This window comes from Dasypus novemcinctus, chromosome 16 (assembly GCF_030445035.2).
Source record: "Dasypus novemcinctus isolate mDasNov1 chromosome 16, mDasNov1.1.hap2, whole genome shotgun sequence".
Taxonomy (NCBI): Eukaryota; Metazoa; Chordata; class Mammalia; order Cingulata; family Dasypodidae; genus Dasypus; species Dasypus novemcinctus.
The window spans coordinates 17359081-17373913 of NC_080688.1; the positions used below are offsets into that span (position 1 = coordinate 17359081).

General features: G+C 44.3%; 1 protein-coding gene and 1 non-coding gene across 5 annotated transcripts in view; one reads left to right on the forward strand and one right to left on the reverse strand.

Moving 5' to 3' along the window:
* The first annotated feature begins 7034 nt into the window (after positions 1-7034).
* On the forward strand, positions 7035-7106 carry TRNAV-CAC (transfer RNA valine (anticodon CAC)). The gene has a single exon. It is a non-coding gene; the product is annotated as a tRNA-Val (tRNA).
* A 388-nt stretch (positions 7107-7494) lies between these two features.
* LDLRAD4 (low density lipoprotein receptor class A domain containing 4) overlaps positions 7495-14833 on the reverse strand; it is a 460618-nt gene continuing 453279 nt past the window's right edge. For all 4 annotated transcript variants that reach the window (XM_023592136.3, XM_012529617.4, XM_023592137.3 and 1 more), the window contains one exon: positions 7495-14207. In XM_023592136.3, the coding sequence (XP_023447904.2) occupies positions 13770-14207 (438 nt within the window). In that variant the 3' untranslated portion in view covers positions 7495-13769. The remainder of the gene's footprint in view (positions 14208-14833) is intronic.

Here is a 14833-nt window from a genome sequence, read left to right on the forward strand (position 1 = left end):
ATCCACTGGCATCTGTGGAAAATTATAGCTCTGAGCAGTTCAGTATATCCCTGCTGAAGAACCATTAGGTTTCACCCAAGGATGGAAGTTGGTCTCCCTGAGTCCCAAGAAAAGCTCGGGCTTTTAATCCCATGCCCTTTGCAAGGGTACGGTACCTATGAGCCTGATGTGATAGAACTGTCGGGTTTTGGTTTTTGTTTTTCCTTTCTATGCAACCTTGTATGCCTCTGCCCCTCACTTAGGAGTGGTCACTATGAAGCACTTTTCAGGTGAGTCTGGTGGCCGGCCAGCCGCGTCACCTGTTCCTCTGGGTCCTGAAGGTTTGGGGACTGTAGCATCTCCTCTTCCCCTCTCTTTTCTCTAGTTTTGCTGAACTAAAACGCTGGCAGAGGGCGACCAGCCGATAATGAAAGCAATGTCAGCTTTGTCAGAAATGTTAGGGTCTGTGTGTTTGGGGCTTCAAATGAGAGTAAGGCAAACGACCAAGTGTCGTGGCTTTTATTCCAGAAGAAAGCGATTGTGCCGATGTCGGTCCAGTGAACCGAGGGGCATGGCAAAGGCTAGTGCCCAGGAGACACACGGTGGGGGTGGGGGTGAAAGCAAAAAGGCCAAGTTGCGCTGCAAGTCCAAGCTGCGGATGATTTGAGCCCGAGGTTCACTGAGGATCTACTTCAGGCCAGAATTGGGCGAGTGAAGAGGATATTAAATCACATGCTCTGATCAGCATTGGCCTTCGCCCACTCCTTCCTAAGGAGAAACCCTGGGGTGGGGGGCAGCAAGGAGGGGCTTATTTGAACCATTTATCTTTATTCTCCCTAAATAAATGCCTTTGGATTTTAACATTTTATTACTAAGCCTGTTAGAGTCCTCACCCCATCCTGAAACACCCAGTGTGGTTCTTTTTTTTTTTTTAAATCTGTCTCCAGCCATCAAAAATAATGGGGTAAAAGATGCAGGTGCATTTTATTTAACAACTCTGGGAAGGAATTTTGGGACCTGGCAGTTCAGTCTTCCCCACCCCCCCTTTAAAAATTGTATTGAAATATATCATTCATCATGGACATACCTAAATAATGTGTATAATAAAAGTTGTGAACTTACAGAACAAACATGCATAACATCATACAGGGCCCCTACATATCACCCCTCCACCAACACCTTGCACTGTTGTGATACACAGTTTGTGTTACAAACTGAAAGAGAATTGTCAATCTTACTACTATAGTCTATATCTTACATTTGGTGTATATTTCCCCCAGCCTCCCCTATTATTATTTTTAAAATATATGTATATTACAGAAGTTGTGAACTTTCAAAACAATCCTGCACTTGTGTAGAATTCCCATACAGTACCCCTTCACCAACACACCACAGCGTGGTGGAACATTTGTTACAGATTATGAGATAATATCAGATTCTTACGTACACTTGGCACATTTTTTCCCATACTCCCCCCATTATCAACACAGTACATCTCTGACATAGATGCATATTACATTATTGCAGTTAACCACAGTCCACAGGTCACACTAGTGCTCTCCCCATGCCTCTACCTTTCTACCACCCTGCAGTCGTGACGCATATCTGCTCTAGCTCTTGACCTTGACAGTGTCCAGCCTAAGTTTAAACAGGACTAACTGCAGGGGCAGTAGATACAGTTTCTGTTTGCTCACTGCTGTAGCAATTTAGAGCATTCCAAAGGCAAAAGGCTGCTTACAGATCTGTAGTATTGGGGGGATATGTTCCTTTTGATATTTATAGCAATAGCAACCACCATTTATTGAAAAGCCCCACTATGCCATGTGCCAAGCTCACTGCCTGTCAACCTCAGTTGTCCTGCCAGGTAAGTATTGCTGTTCCTTATAGATGATATTTAAGAAGAAGATAAGTCAGGGACTTCAGGTCTGCATGCTAAAGCCTGGGCTGCCTTTTAACTGTCTCCAAAGAGGAAATAGCATAGAAATTCACCTTAGACAATCCCATTCGGAGCCCCTACCTAATGTGAAAAACCCTTGGATAGAAGCAGCCCAGGATAAGAAGGGAAGGTGAGGGGTTGGCATTCCACAGGCCAATGCGTATGTGCAGAACAGAAACATTTCCCTTGAATTTCAAAGCACATTAACTCTGTGTGCTAGTGTAGACTGTTAGAATGTTTTGCACTTCATAAAGACTGGTAACAGGCGAGCCATACAGCTCTATACATGAAAATGGCTTTGCAGGTGGGTTACATTATACAAACAGCTACTAGACACAACTGCTGTGGGGGTTTTTTTCAGATTCTTTGTAAGTATGTGCCCTTTTGAAAATCTGCATTTTCAATCACCATTGTGCTTATGTTCAAATAATTGAAACTGTACCTTTGCACTTCTGATTAACAAAAAAAATGTATGAGTGTAAAATAGATTGACTGAAGTTTGCAATGTTAGGGCAAAAGCAAAAGTGTTGGCACAAACATGGCATTAAAGGAGACACTTCACAAATGCAAAGCTTTTCCTTTTGGACTGCTATTTTTTTAAATGTTCATTTTAATTTGAATCCATTCAAAGCAAAACAAATCAAAACAGTGTAATCAGAGAAATCTAACTATGATGTTCTAAGTAAGATTCAGGATAAACTGTTCTATGCAAGTATCATTACAGAGACTCAGAGTTACGGTGTCTTATCATCAGGTGTGCTGTGGCTAGGTGACTGAAAGATTCCGCAGAATCATTTCAAGAACGTGGGAAAGCCTGGTAAGTGTGACTCACAGTTGATTCTTCTTAGCAGTCTGCAGGTCTTTCATTTGGGGAAGAAAAAAAAACACAAATTGTTAATGATTCCAATAACAATGATTTTGGAAGTAGATCAGGATTGTGGTTAATAATGTAAATACAGGAATGTTCTTCTACGCTAAGAATGTGATGATACACAAATTTATTTTGAAGGGTAAGGGGCCCCGAATAGCCAGAAACATTTTAAAAAGGAAAAGTGAAGTTGGAGGACTCTCGCTCCCAGACTTTAAATCATATTACCTAGCTACAGTGGTAAAAATAGCTTAGTATTGGCATAAAGATAGACACATAGAGCAATGGAACCAAACTGATGGCTTGGAAACAGACCCTCACATCTATGGTCAAGGGATTTTTACTTTATTTTGTACATTTAATAATTGAAAACAGAAACAATAATTAAAAAGTAAAAAAGAAAACAAATGTACGAGATAAAAATGTTTTTTGTACTGGTTGCATATAAAAATTTTTTTTTGAATCATACATAATATATTTGGTTCAGTAACACAATCATATAGTATTCGTCCTTTGGTCTGGCTTGCTTCACTCAACATAATGTCCTCCAGGTTCATCCATGTTGTCATATGCTTTACGACTTCATTTCTTCTTGCAGCTGCATAATATTCCATCATGTGAATACCCCACAGTTTGTTTATCCATTCATTGGCTGATGGACACCTGGGTTGTTTCCAGCTTTTGACAATCGTGAATAATGCCGCTATAAACACGGTGTGCAGATGTCTGTTTGTGGGTCAAGTGATTTTTGACAAGCCTGTCAGAGCCCCCCAGCTGGAGCAGAACAGTCTATTCAAAAAATGCTGCTGGGAGAACTGGATATCCATATCCAAAAGAAAGAAAGAGGACTACTCTCTTACACCTTACACAAAAATTAACTCAAAATGGATCAAAGGCTTAACAATAAAATCGAAAACCACAAAACTCCTAGAAGAAAATGTAGGGAAACATCTTCAAGACATGGTAGTAGGTGGTCAATTCTTAAACCTTACACTGAAAGCATGAGCACTGAAAGAAAACACGGATAAATGGGACCTCCTCAAACAAACACTTTTGTGACTCAAAGTACCTCGCCAATAAGGTGAAAAGGCAAGAAGGTGAAAATGGGAGAAAATATTTGGAAACCACATATCCAATAAGAGTTTGATTTCCATTCTATATATATATCGCACAACTCAATAAAAGAGCAAGCAATCCAATAAAAAAATGGCCTATAGATTTAAGTAGATATTTGTTCAAAGGGGGAATACAAATAGTCAAAAAACACATGAAAAAAATGTTCAATATCACTAGCTATTTGGGAAATGCAAATAAAAATGACAATGAGATATCATCTCACACAGCATAGAATGGCCATTATTGAAAAAAAAAATGGGAACAGGTGTATCTCAGTAGTTTGAGCACCTGCTTCCCATGTATAAGATCCTTGGTTCAATCCCCATTACTTCCTGTAAAAAGAAAAAAAAAGTGCTGGCGCAGATGTGGAGAAATAGGAACACTCCTTCATTGTTGGTGGGAGTGTAAAATGGTGCAGCCTTAGAAGACAGTTTGGCGCTTCCTCAGGAAGCTAAATATAGAACTGCCATATGATCCAGCAATTCTTCTACTAAGTGTATCCAGAAGAACTGAAAACTGACACAAGACATTTGCATACCTATGCTCATAGAGGGATTATTCACAATTGCCAAAAGATGGAAACAACCCAAGTGTGTATAACCAATAAATAGATAAACAAAATGTAGTATACACACACACATATGTGTGATGGAAAACTGTGCTGCAGTAAGAAGAAATGAATGATACGATAACATGGATGAATCATGAAGACATGCTAAGTGAAGTAAGCCAGACACAAAAGGACAAATATTGTTATGGTCTCTCTAATATGAACTAAATACAAAGAATAAACACAGAGTTAAAATCTAGAGTAAAGATTATTAGGAGATGAGTAGGGCTGCAAAGATGTACTGATTCTTAATGTATGTGAAAGTTGTAATTCACTCTAAGTGTGGAAGTGGATAGAGTTGATGGTAACAGTATAGTGAGAACTAATGCAGGTGGTCTATAAATGGGATTGGGACTGAAAAGGGTAGTCTAGGGTTAAAAATGTCAATCGAAAGAAAGCTAGAGAATAATCTAGGGACTGAATAACAGAATGAACCCAGAGGTGGATGAGGATTGTGCTTTTAATAATACAAATACAAGAATATCCTCCTATGAACTAGAACAAATTACATCACTATTGCAAGGTGGTAAAAATGTGGAGAAGTATGGGAAGAATACAATTAATGTAACTTATGGACTATTGTTAACAACAATACTATAATATTCTTGCATTAATGCAAAAGATGTACTATGTTATAAGGGGGGTATGGAAAAAATATGCCAAATGTACACTGTGGACCATGATTAGTGGTAATAGTCTGATGATCTCATAATCTATAACAGATGTTCCACAACAATGTAGTGAGCTGATGGAGGGATGTTGTATGGGAATTCCAATACATGTTTATGATTGTTTTGTAAGTTCACAACCTCTATAATAAAAATAAACTGTAAAAAAAAAGAATGTGGTGATAGATGGGAAAAATATAACTAACGTAATTTATGGACTACAGTTAACAAACTGTAATGTTTTTGTAGAAAAAACAAAGTTATTAATACTATATTAATTCTAAAGGTTAAAAAAGGATATGATGTTTGATTTCATGAGCTATGAATACAATTAAGCGTTTTTTCTCTTCATTTTTATTTCATTAATAAGGAGACCTTGACTACGTCATTTGACTAATAAGTGTTCCTCTGTGTATCTTTCAGAACACCAGAGGAACAACAGAGTTAGCCATTGGAAATAGAAAAAAAAAAAAAGGTTAATGAATAAAATAAGTTGGTTGTCAAAGTAAACCAGAGATAGCCTAGCTTCAGATTTTGGAGGGCTCAGGACGAGACTTAGAGAAGCCTCAGGCACAGCGAGCCAATGTCTGTCCTCCAGGGCCGAGAAAGGCATGGAGAACTTTGCAAATTAGCTTGGTCCAGGGCAGTAATAGAGACAGACTGCTGTGGATGACACCAGTGACAGAAAACATTATCATCTAGTTCCATTGTGTCCTGAGGGTAAGTGTATCTGGAAGAAAAAAATGGGTCAAGACCCTGGAATGTCTCTCTTCTGGCCAGCAGCGCCTGGCGTTGTTCAGGTGCGGTCCGCTGCTGTAGGAGAGCTTTGACGCGCCCGCCCAGTCCTTCCCCGTCCGTCCGTGTTGACCTTCAACTCCAGCTGGCCCCGGGCAGCGCCTGGGTGCGCGGATGTGCCCGGCCTCAAAGCCCGCTTCTCTCACCTGTGTCTCTGCTTCGCGGCTTTCTCTGAAACCCATCCCCGAGCGTGCTGGGCCCCAGCCCAGGCTGCTGGAGGGCAGCCCTGAGAGCGGGGACGGGAGCCCGTGCACTTGTCCCTGCGCCTGTCCTTTAAAAGGCAGTTCTGAGACGTGTCTCTAGGCTCTCAGCACAATGGAGGCCCGGCTGCCTCCAGGAGAGCCAGCGCTAACACGCGGTCCCTCTCCCCGCTCACTCACCTGTCCTGGGAACAGCTCCTGGGCATCCACGACCTTGACCCAGGTTTTGCTTTCAGAGCAACCCAAACCAAGCTACCAAAACGATCCTGGGTCCAGACCCCCCGCAGCAGGAAAGAGTGGCAGGGTGGGCTGGGGCGGGGGACAACTCTCTGTGTGGCAAGGAGGACCCAGGGTCCAGAGATTCCCACCGTCAAGGAGGAGAGTTACACACTTGTCAGTGTCACTCAGGGCTCTCAAGCTTGGGGGACACACTTAGCTGTGTGTAGTCTACCATCGGCAGAATAAGCGATTATAGAATTTATTCCAGAGCATAATCTGGTTTCTCAGCAATGATTTGTTGTTTTAAAGGAAAGAAATCCTTTCTTTATAGCTCTTTTCCTTCTCAATCTTTTCTAATCTCCTTTCCAAATAAATCTTAAAGAATTAATTCAGAATCTAACATGGGTGTTATGGTTAGAATTTGGGGCCCATACAGCTATCCAAGTGGTATTTTAAATTTTGGGTTTCTTTGTTCATCACTACTATAGACAAATATGAGAATTGTCTTTTTTTTTGGAAACATCCTAAATTCACTTATTCCAGAGGTCTGGTTGATGGTGTGTGGGGGTGTGTGTGTATACACAACCCATCAACATGAATTGGAAACCTCAAATGTCAGAGAATTTAAAACCTGTGGAGAGGAGCAGGTGTAGCTCAGTGGTTGAGCATGTGCTTCACATGTACAAGGTCCTGGGTTCAATCCCCAGGACCTCCTAAAAATGTATAAAAATAAAACCTGTGGAAGAATCTGTTCCATTCAGAACTCTTGTGTATATATATATTGGGCTGATACCTGTGACAGAAACCTGAAGACAATCCTCCCATGGTGTGGCCGACGAAGGTCTCAGAATGTTCCGTGTGGAATGCAGAACTGAGAATAGAATCACATGCCATGACCTGACCAGGGGTGTTTATAGCAAAATATAAAATATAAATATAAAATACAAATCAGAGTGAAGAAAAGCTGAAGGGAAAGGTTGGCTAGGGAATCAAAAGAAATGTTTCCATTTTTTTCTGAGCCTGACTTTAATAAAACACATGTATTTTTCCCCCTCCTATGTGCGCTTTGTTGCTGAAAGAAAAAAATAAACAGGAGACAAATGTATGTCACTGATTATTTTTAATGATTTTGTGCTATGGCTTGACCAACCATTGAGAACAAGCAGAAAACTGTATTTCATAACTAACAAACAGCACTTCGAGCCCTGTCTTCCTTTAAAAATACTGCAATTACAGACCTTAGATCTAAACCCAACATCATCATTGCTCAGTTAAGAGAGGCAGATACATAGCAGGTGGAAATCCTTTTCTGTAGATCACTGGGAATTATGCTGAAAAGTGAGTGCAAATGGTCATTCAAAAAAAGACTAATGACTTCTGGTTACTGTGTCATATAACGACGACTGAAAAGTTCTAATACAGGTGTCATTTTTTTTAGTTGATTGCTTTATAATAAAAAGCAAATGAGTGACTTGCTGTGGATAGCACAGTACATATTTTCAGAAGTTTTAAACAAGACAAATATACAATTAGAAATGGTGATTCTTGCAAGCCGTTAATGAAAAGTCCCTATGGGAAGCACATTGAGATGAGGCCAAGTCCTTAACAGTAAAATTTAAGCCTCAGTTAGTTCTGAGGAGGGAAGCAATGGCGTGGTCACAAGTGTTAGTGCCTCTGCGTTCAGAACATTCCACCGTGACACTCAAGCTCAACCACTCCCCCGAGAGGCTAAACCCACAGGGCAGGTGGGGCTGTCTCTGGCGGTGACAGCCTCCGTCCTCAGAGCTGACGGCCTGGGCTGAGCGGTTACGCTCCACAACCGCCTCTGCCAGTTCTAAAAGGAGGGCTGGCTTACAGTGGCTTCAGCGCTAGGGACTGCACTGTAGACTTATTTTCAGTTTAAGGATAACCGGTGAAAACTGATTTTCTGGGGGTGCAGGGTAGGATTCCATTGTGATTTTCAAAACCAGAGCATATAACTGCAAGCAAATAAAAAAATGTAATTTGTTAGAACCAGGATTCCTTGGATGACAGAATAAACAGGACATATGAACCCGAAAGGCAAAATTCCACAGATCATCTGTGTGGATAACACTTAAGGGCCTAACACGCACCAAAGCTCTTAACAGTGGTTTTTAGTGAACAAGGCCTTTCTTTCCTTCGTTCTTTCTGGAGAATTTTGAAGATAAATAGAGAGGTCACAATCAGACTCTAAAAGCTGACCCAGAAGTAGAAGCTGTGGAGAGATGTGGCCTCACAGGAAACTTAAAGTGGAATCTCGAACCTGTAGGAACCCTGGTTTGTTTCTAGGCAGGATTACCAAAAGACACCAGGAGAACGGATATCAGATTCTTCCCCCGGCTGGCCCACAGCCAGTTCTCTTCCCTTAAGAACCCATCACAGAACACTCTTCCCAAGCTAAGAATAGGGGCTTGTCTTCAGGGAGTTTTTCCGGAGGGATTCTTTCCCTACCAGCTCAGCTAGTCACTATTGGCTCCACGGCTGGAATCCGTAAAAGAAAACGTGCAAGGAAACAGGGAACACAGATGACTGGAGACGCCTCTAGCTGCCCAGAGTCCTTGGCTGCCGGCTGGGTTACTTGGACATAAAGTTTGCAGTTTTAACAAGAATTTGCATTTTCACCAGGGCCTGACACCATCTTCATACTACAACATGAGATAGTGTCTGTTCATAAAGCAAGTGGAAAAATCAACCTTTTTTTTTTCTGACACATCATTAACACTGGTCCAACTGAACATTATTAAAGTGATTAAAATAAGAAGCATCTAGTGGCAAGCAAAAAACTGTGGGATTGTTTTTTTAAACTAACTTTTAAAAAGTGTTTTCACAGCAAAGATGCAGCTCTCAATTGCTGTGTATATGCTGGTCATAATTGTCACTTGTTTGCTCAGACTTCTTCCTCTTATGTTATAATATTGATATTTAATAGGAAAATAAACTACATAGACTTTTATTTGTATGCATCCATTTGCAAATTTCCTTACAAAAGAGGACAAAGCACATAGGCATTCACAAATTCTATGCCATTTTTGTTAAAATCGGTATCATCTGTACATTATATTACAGTATTAACAATTTTTTGTTCTACCCATTGGGTAGGATATGTGCATAATATATTCAAGTTATATACAGCACCTTACAAATAAAAACATAAGAAAAGACAGACAACTGAAAAAGCACCATTTTAAGAGAGGCACGACAAAGCTCGGCACGTGGCGGGGAGGTGGGGGCTCGGCTCCTATCTCATCTAAAACGGGAGCGTGAGGCACCTTAGCTGCTTAGAAACTCCTAACATGCAGACTCTGAAATGCTCTGTATCTGTACTATGCAGTTATGGTGTATAGTTTCGGTATAGCTCTACCTCCCCTACCACATCACATAAGCACACGCTGAGGAAGGAAAGAAAGGGTGGAAGGAAGCCCTCACTCTCTTAACACGAGACATCAGCTTACCGACCCATCCCAGCTCAGAACGCAACAGCACAGCGACCCTGTCACAATGGCTGCCCGTGCCAAACTTGAACAGTGCAAAAAAGGGCTTTGGGTACCAACGTGTGTGCCGAAATCAGTCGGGCCACTGCAAGGCACATACCTCTCCCCGCTGCCTGCCCCCTTCTCTGCTGGCTCTGGATGGGTCCTGGTAGCTGGAAGTCGGGTTCTTGGCACGCAAAGCTGCCGAGAACCATCATTGTGACTTGGGGTGCTTGGAAGAAGATATATGATCACCCCTGTCAGAAATGGGAAAGTACTGGTTCTGAGAGGACATCAGGGCTTTGAATGGATTGAAATCAGAGATGCTTTCTAAAAGTGCTTGCCATAGGAGCCCTTCTCTTTCTCATGATGATAAAATAAAGGTGAAGAAGATCAAATGGAGATATTCAGAAGCTCCGGATGTGCTCATCTCTGGCCAAATTCCCCGGCTGGTGTTAAGGGGGGGTTAGCCCCCATTTCCTCTCCCATAAATCTGAGCCACAATTAGTGAAACTAAGTGTAGACCTCATGGTAAATTCTGTGTGAGTTTTAAATAATCTCTGCCCTTCTGAAATTTCTCCTGGACTGGGTGTGCTCCCTGTGTTTATATGGTAGGGGAAGACAAAAGGATATACTTCCCAAGAGTCTTTAAAACTAAATTTGGGCCAGGTACACTAAGACTAGGTCAACTTATTAAGTGCATAATTTGTTTAACAAAAATCTCTTTTGCAGGAAAGATGCTTCAGAGTCTGAAAACTCTAGAGTCTCTGGAAAGACAAAAATTATGCCTGAAGAATGTGTTCTCCTAGGCAGGACTCAACACACCTCAGGTTTCGTGCTCCTGGAAGTACACAGGACAGGGGACCAAAGTCAGAGCAATATATCCAAGAGTATTTAACTTCCCAGCAGCTTTTCTTTCAAACAAAGCAATCCTTTGTTGCAGTATGCTCTTGAAAGAGCACTGAGCTCCTCCGCCTGTCCTCGACTGCCTCAAGTGCGGCTTCCAGCACTGGGACACGAGCACATGCCGGTTTGGGGAAGGAGCAGCAGATCCGCTGTGTAAGCTGCACCTTCAGTCACTGCTCTCTCACATCGGGCCACGGGGGCAGCAAGGCCCACAAGCACGTCAGACATCACCCCAGAAGAGCTGCTGACAGGAACCATCTCGTCCCTGTATGTAGGGACTATTCATTCAGTTTATGGCCTTGGCTTTTAACCTAGTTCATCCCAGAGACCCAGCCTACAGAGACCTTCTGAATTCATGGTTTGGTAAGTGTCTTCAAATTATTACTCTTTAACTCCAAGGGCAGCTCTCTAAGGTGGCTGATTGGGAGGAGCCTATCTTTTCCAGGACAAGTAACGTAATTTAAATTTAAAAAAAAACTGTTCTGCAGGTAAACTGTGGACACGTGAAGAATGTCCATATCCTTGCAAAGTTACTAAGGATTTTAAAGTTTCTGATCTTAGCTCTTTGTTGTAACAGGTAAAAAAGTAAGGATGGTCGAACCATTCAGGGCTAGAGCTGTAGGGTTGGTTCACCCACTTTACCAAAACTGCAGGCAAAGTTTGGAATGACGAAACCATTAGCTAACCTTCTCTCCTTTGCAGCTGAGGGAACACCAGGCCAAAAATCCAATAGGGCCGTGGCTCAGGCAACCGTTTCCTACTCCTCACCTGTCTGAATGAGGCTAAGCTTGTCTCAAGGTGACTCCCAACTTCCTTCAAACATGGACTTGAAGTCCAGGAAGTCAGCTGACTTAGAGGAGCCCCCCCCCCATCTGGTCCCGGGTTGAGGCCCAGGAGAGCCAACTGCCTCCTCAGGAGGCGTTCCTAGCCCTTCACTGGAACAAGGCTAAGTGCAGCCTTAGAATGTCCATCGCAACTTCAAGCTTAGGCAGTGACAAAGAGCATGCAAGCATGAGCTGAGAACCGTTACTCAGTCTTCCTTCTCTTTCCTTTTAAGAGAGAGTCCAGAGTTCTAGTTCTGTGCATGCTACTGTGGGAAATGGATGACTCTAACGGAGATTCCACTCCCCGAAACAAAGCAAATCCACAGCAACCTACCTATCACGAGGAGCAGAAACAAGCAGAGTGGGGTCAGGCGGGGACGTGTTATTCAGCCTCTCCCGCTCTCAGCTCCCCGCACAGACACCGCACTGGGAAAGCCACAGACCAACGTGAACACACACAAGCTGATTTGGCATTTCAATGCTGCATAGATCAAAGAGTCAGTCGCTTGAGCATCAGTTCAATTCATCTTGTTCCGAGCTGATGTCAAAGAAATCCAACCTCTGAAAAGCAGATAAACAAATAATGGACCATAGAGAAGTGCTGAACTCATTGGCTGCTGCTGTTTTAAAAAGCCAGAGAGCCAAGTCTGCAGAAGAAAGTCATTTTTTCCCCCTTTGACGTGAGAAAGAATGTTAGGGTAAAACCAATCCTAGTTAAAATTAGTTTTGGAATTGCATGTCCACTGCATGTTGTGCTTGTCAGCCTGTGCCCTGAAAGTCACCACGCCATCCTCCCGCTGTTTTGTGACCACCCAGTTCTGGCCATGAACACAAAAACTGCCCTGGGAGGAGTGAGTGCGATCCTGTAGGAGGCTGCGGAGGTTTTGAGCCCTGTGTCCCACGAAGGTGCGACGCCAGTACCAGTGAAGACACGATGGCTTGTTGGCATGACTGGCAACGCGGGGCCGGGAGCATGCAAATGCGCTGCCAGCATCACTCATACGTTAAATGCGGGGTGGGCCGCCCAGGGCAGTAACTGTGAGGTCTGCTTGTCAGTGACCGACTGACTTCCAGGCCTGAACCTAAAAATCCAGGCAAGAGAAGCGATGAAAGGAACACACGTGGATGAGAAGCCACCTACTTAAACAGTATTAAAAATAACCACCTGGCGTTTTAAGCAATTCCTTGCATAAAAATAAGGTATGTATCTATCTATTTCATGCTACTGTGAAAAAAAAAATCTAAATTACTGAAGAAACTGCATTGCGAGGGGACGAGGGGCAGCGATGGATGATACTGAGACTACATACATGGCACGTGTCTGCTTTATTTCTAATAAAATGTGCAGTCTAAGACTAGTAAATAACTAAAAAAAAAAAAAACAAAACCAAGTCAGAAATGCTGGAATTTAGTATTTCCTATTTTCCTTCCCAGAGTCTCCAAATGCCACAATGATTCACTTTCACTGCAAATTATTGCAACCATAGTGACTTTCTTGTGTAGGTAAGTTAGTCTATATTAGGCTACGTCCCCAAGTATCTTTTCTTGCTGTGATCAGGGGGAAGGCTCCAGGGTACTCCTTGGACCTAATAAGATTCCACAGGTGAAAAGACAACATACAGAACTTCATGGAAAACAGTTCCCTCATATATATATTTTAAACATGAAGATAGTGCAACTTGTAAAAACACATCATCACAACACAAATTAACTTCTTGCATTCATCTAATCTCTCCATTTTATACCTTGGCACACAAAACAGGAATTTCGATTCTTATTTTTAAAACAAAATAAAAAAATTCCACACCTTGGGAGAAAAAGCAAACTGGCCAATTCTTCCCCATGATAATATATAATAACGTTTCCTTCTTTATTCAGTTCATTATAAAACAGGCCATGTCCAGCCTCCCTTCTCTGCAAAGTCTCCTTTCGGATTTAAATAAATCAAACAGCCTGGTGGGTTTTATTTATTTCCCGGTATTTCGAAAGCATCCCATTCTCTGCCTTCCCACGTCCACCCTTTGCCATCCCCTCCCCTGTCCCCAAGAAACGCGACGTGAGGGCCCCCCGGAAGCCCGCGCGCGCCCGGCCTTCGGCTTGGCCCGAAGGGCGCCGCGCGCGGGGTCCCGGCCCAGCTCGGGCGGCGGCGGCGGCGGGTCAGACGAGGTCGCCCGGCTTCCGGTCCCGGCCCGGGGCCCCGGCGGGCGGCAGCAGCTCGCTGTAGGCGGGCGGCGGCCCGTCCATGCGCCCGCGGCTGCTGCAGGTGGCGGCGCTGACGCCCGCGTGGCTGCTGGGCGGCCGCGGGCCCCCCGCGCGCAGGGGCGCGCCGGGCAGCGCGCTGTCGAAGACCGTGCGGTTGGGCGGCGCGCGCACCGACTCGCGGTTCAGCTCGCGCTGCTGCTCGGGGTCGCGCAGCTGCAGCGCGCAGGGCCCCTGGTAGGGCGGCGGCTCCTCGCCGTCCGACAGCGAGATGGTGGGCGGCAGGTCGATGTCGGGCGGCGCCCGCGGGAAGGTGGGCTGGAAGCGGCCGAAGCGCTCCCGCGGCAGGAAGGACGGGCCGGCGAAGCGGTCCCGCGCGCGCGGGGCGAAGAGCAGCTGCGGAGAGAGGCAGGCTGAGGGCGCTTGGCGGGACCGCGCGGAATGACCGCCCAAGTGACCCCCTGGAGTGACTGCCCCTTAGAGGTCACCGCTTGGAGTTGACCCCTTGGAGTGACCGCCCACTTAGAGGTCACCGCTTGGAGTGACCGCCCACTTAGAGGTCACCGCTTGGAGTGACCGCCCAGAGTGCCCGCTCACACTGAGGGCACTGAAGGTGGACAGGCTTGGTGGGCATGCTTATTGGTCTGAGAGCCCCACCCTGCGCCCCTGACAAAATCGAAAAGATTATGGCAGGAAAAAACATCAGTTTTCCTATTCCTCATTGCTGACACCACACATCTTGGCAAACTAGAGCTTAACCAGGAGAGTTGAACACTGGAGGAATGGGGAGGGGTAGCTGGAAATTCGGTTTTCATGGGAGTTATGATGCATGCTATCTATACGTTTCTCAAGGGTCCAATAAAGATCGATTATTGAATTTAAAATGGCTTTACACAGAACGGCACCTGCAGAGCGCAGCGGGCGGTGGGCAGTGGGCAGGTGCTATGGGTCCTCCTTTGTCTGGGAAGGGAGAGCAGCGTGTGCTCGGTTCCCACTGGACTCACGAAGCCTGTTGGTGGCCA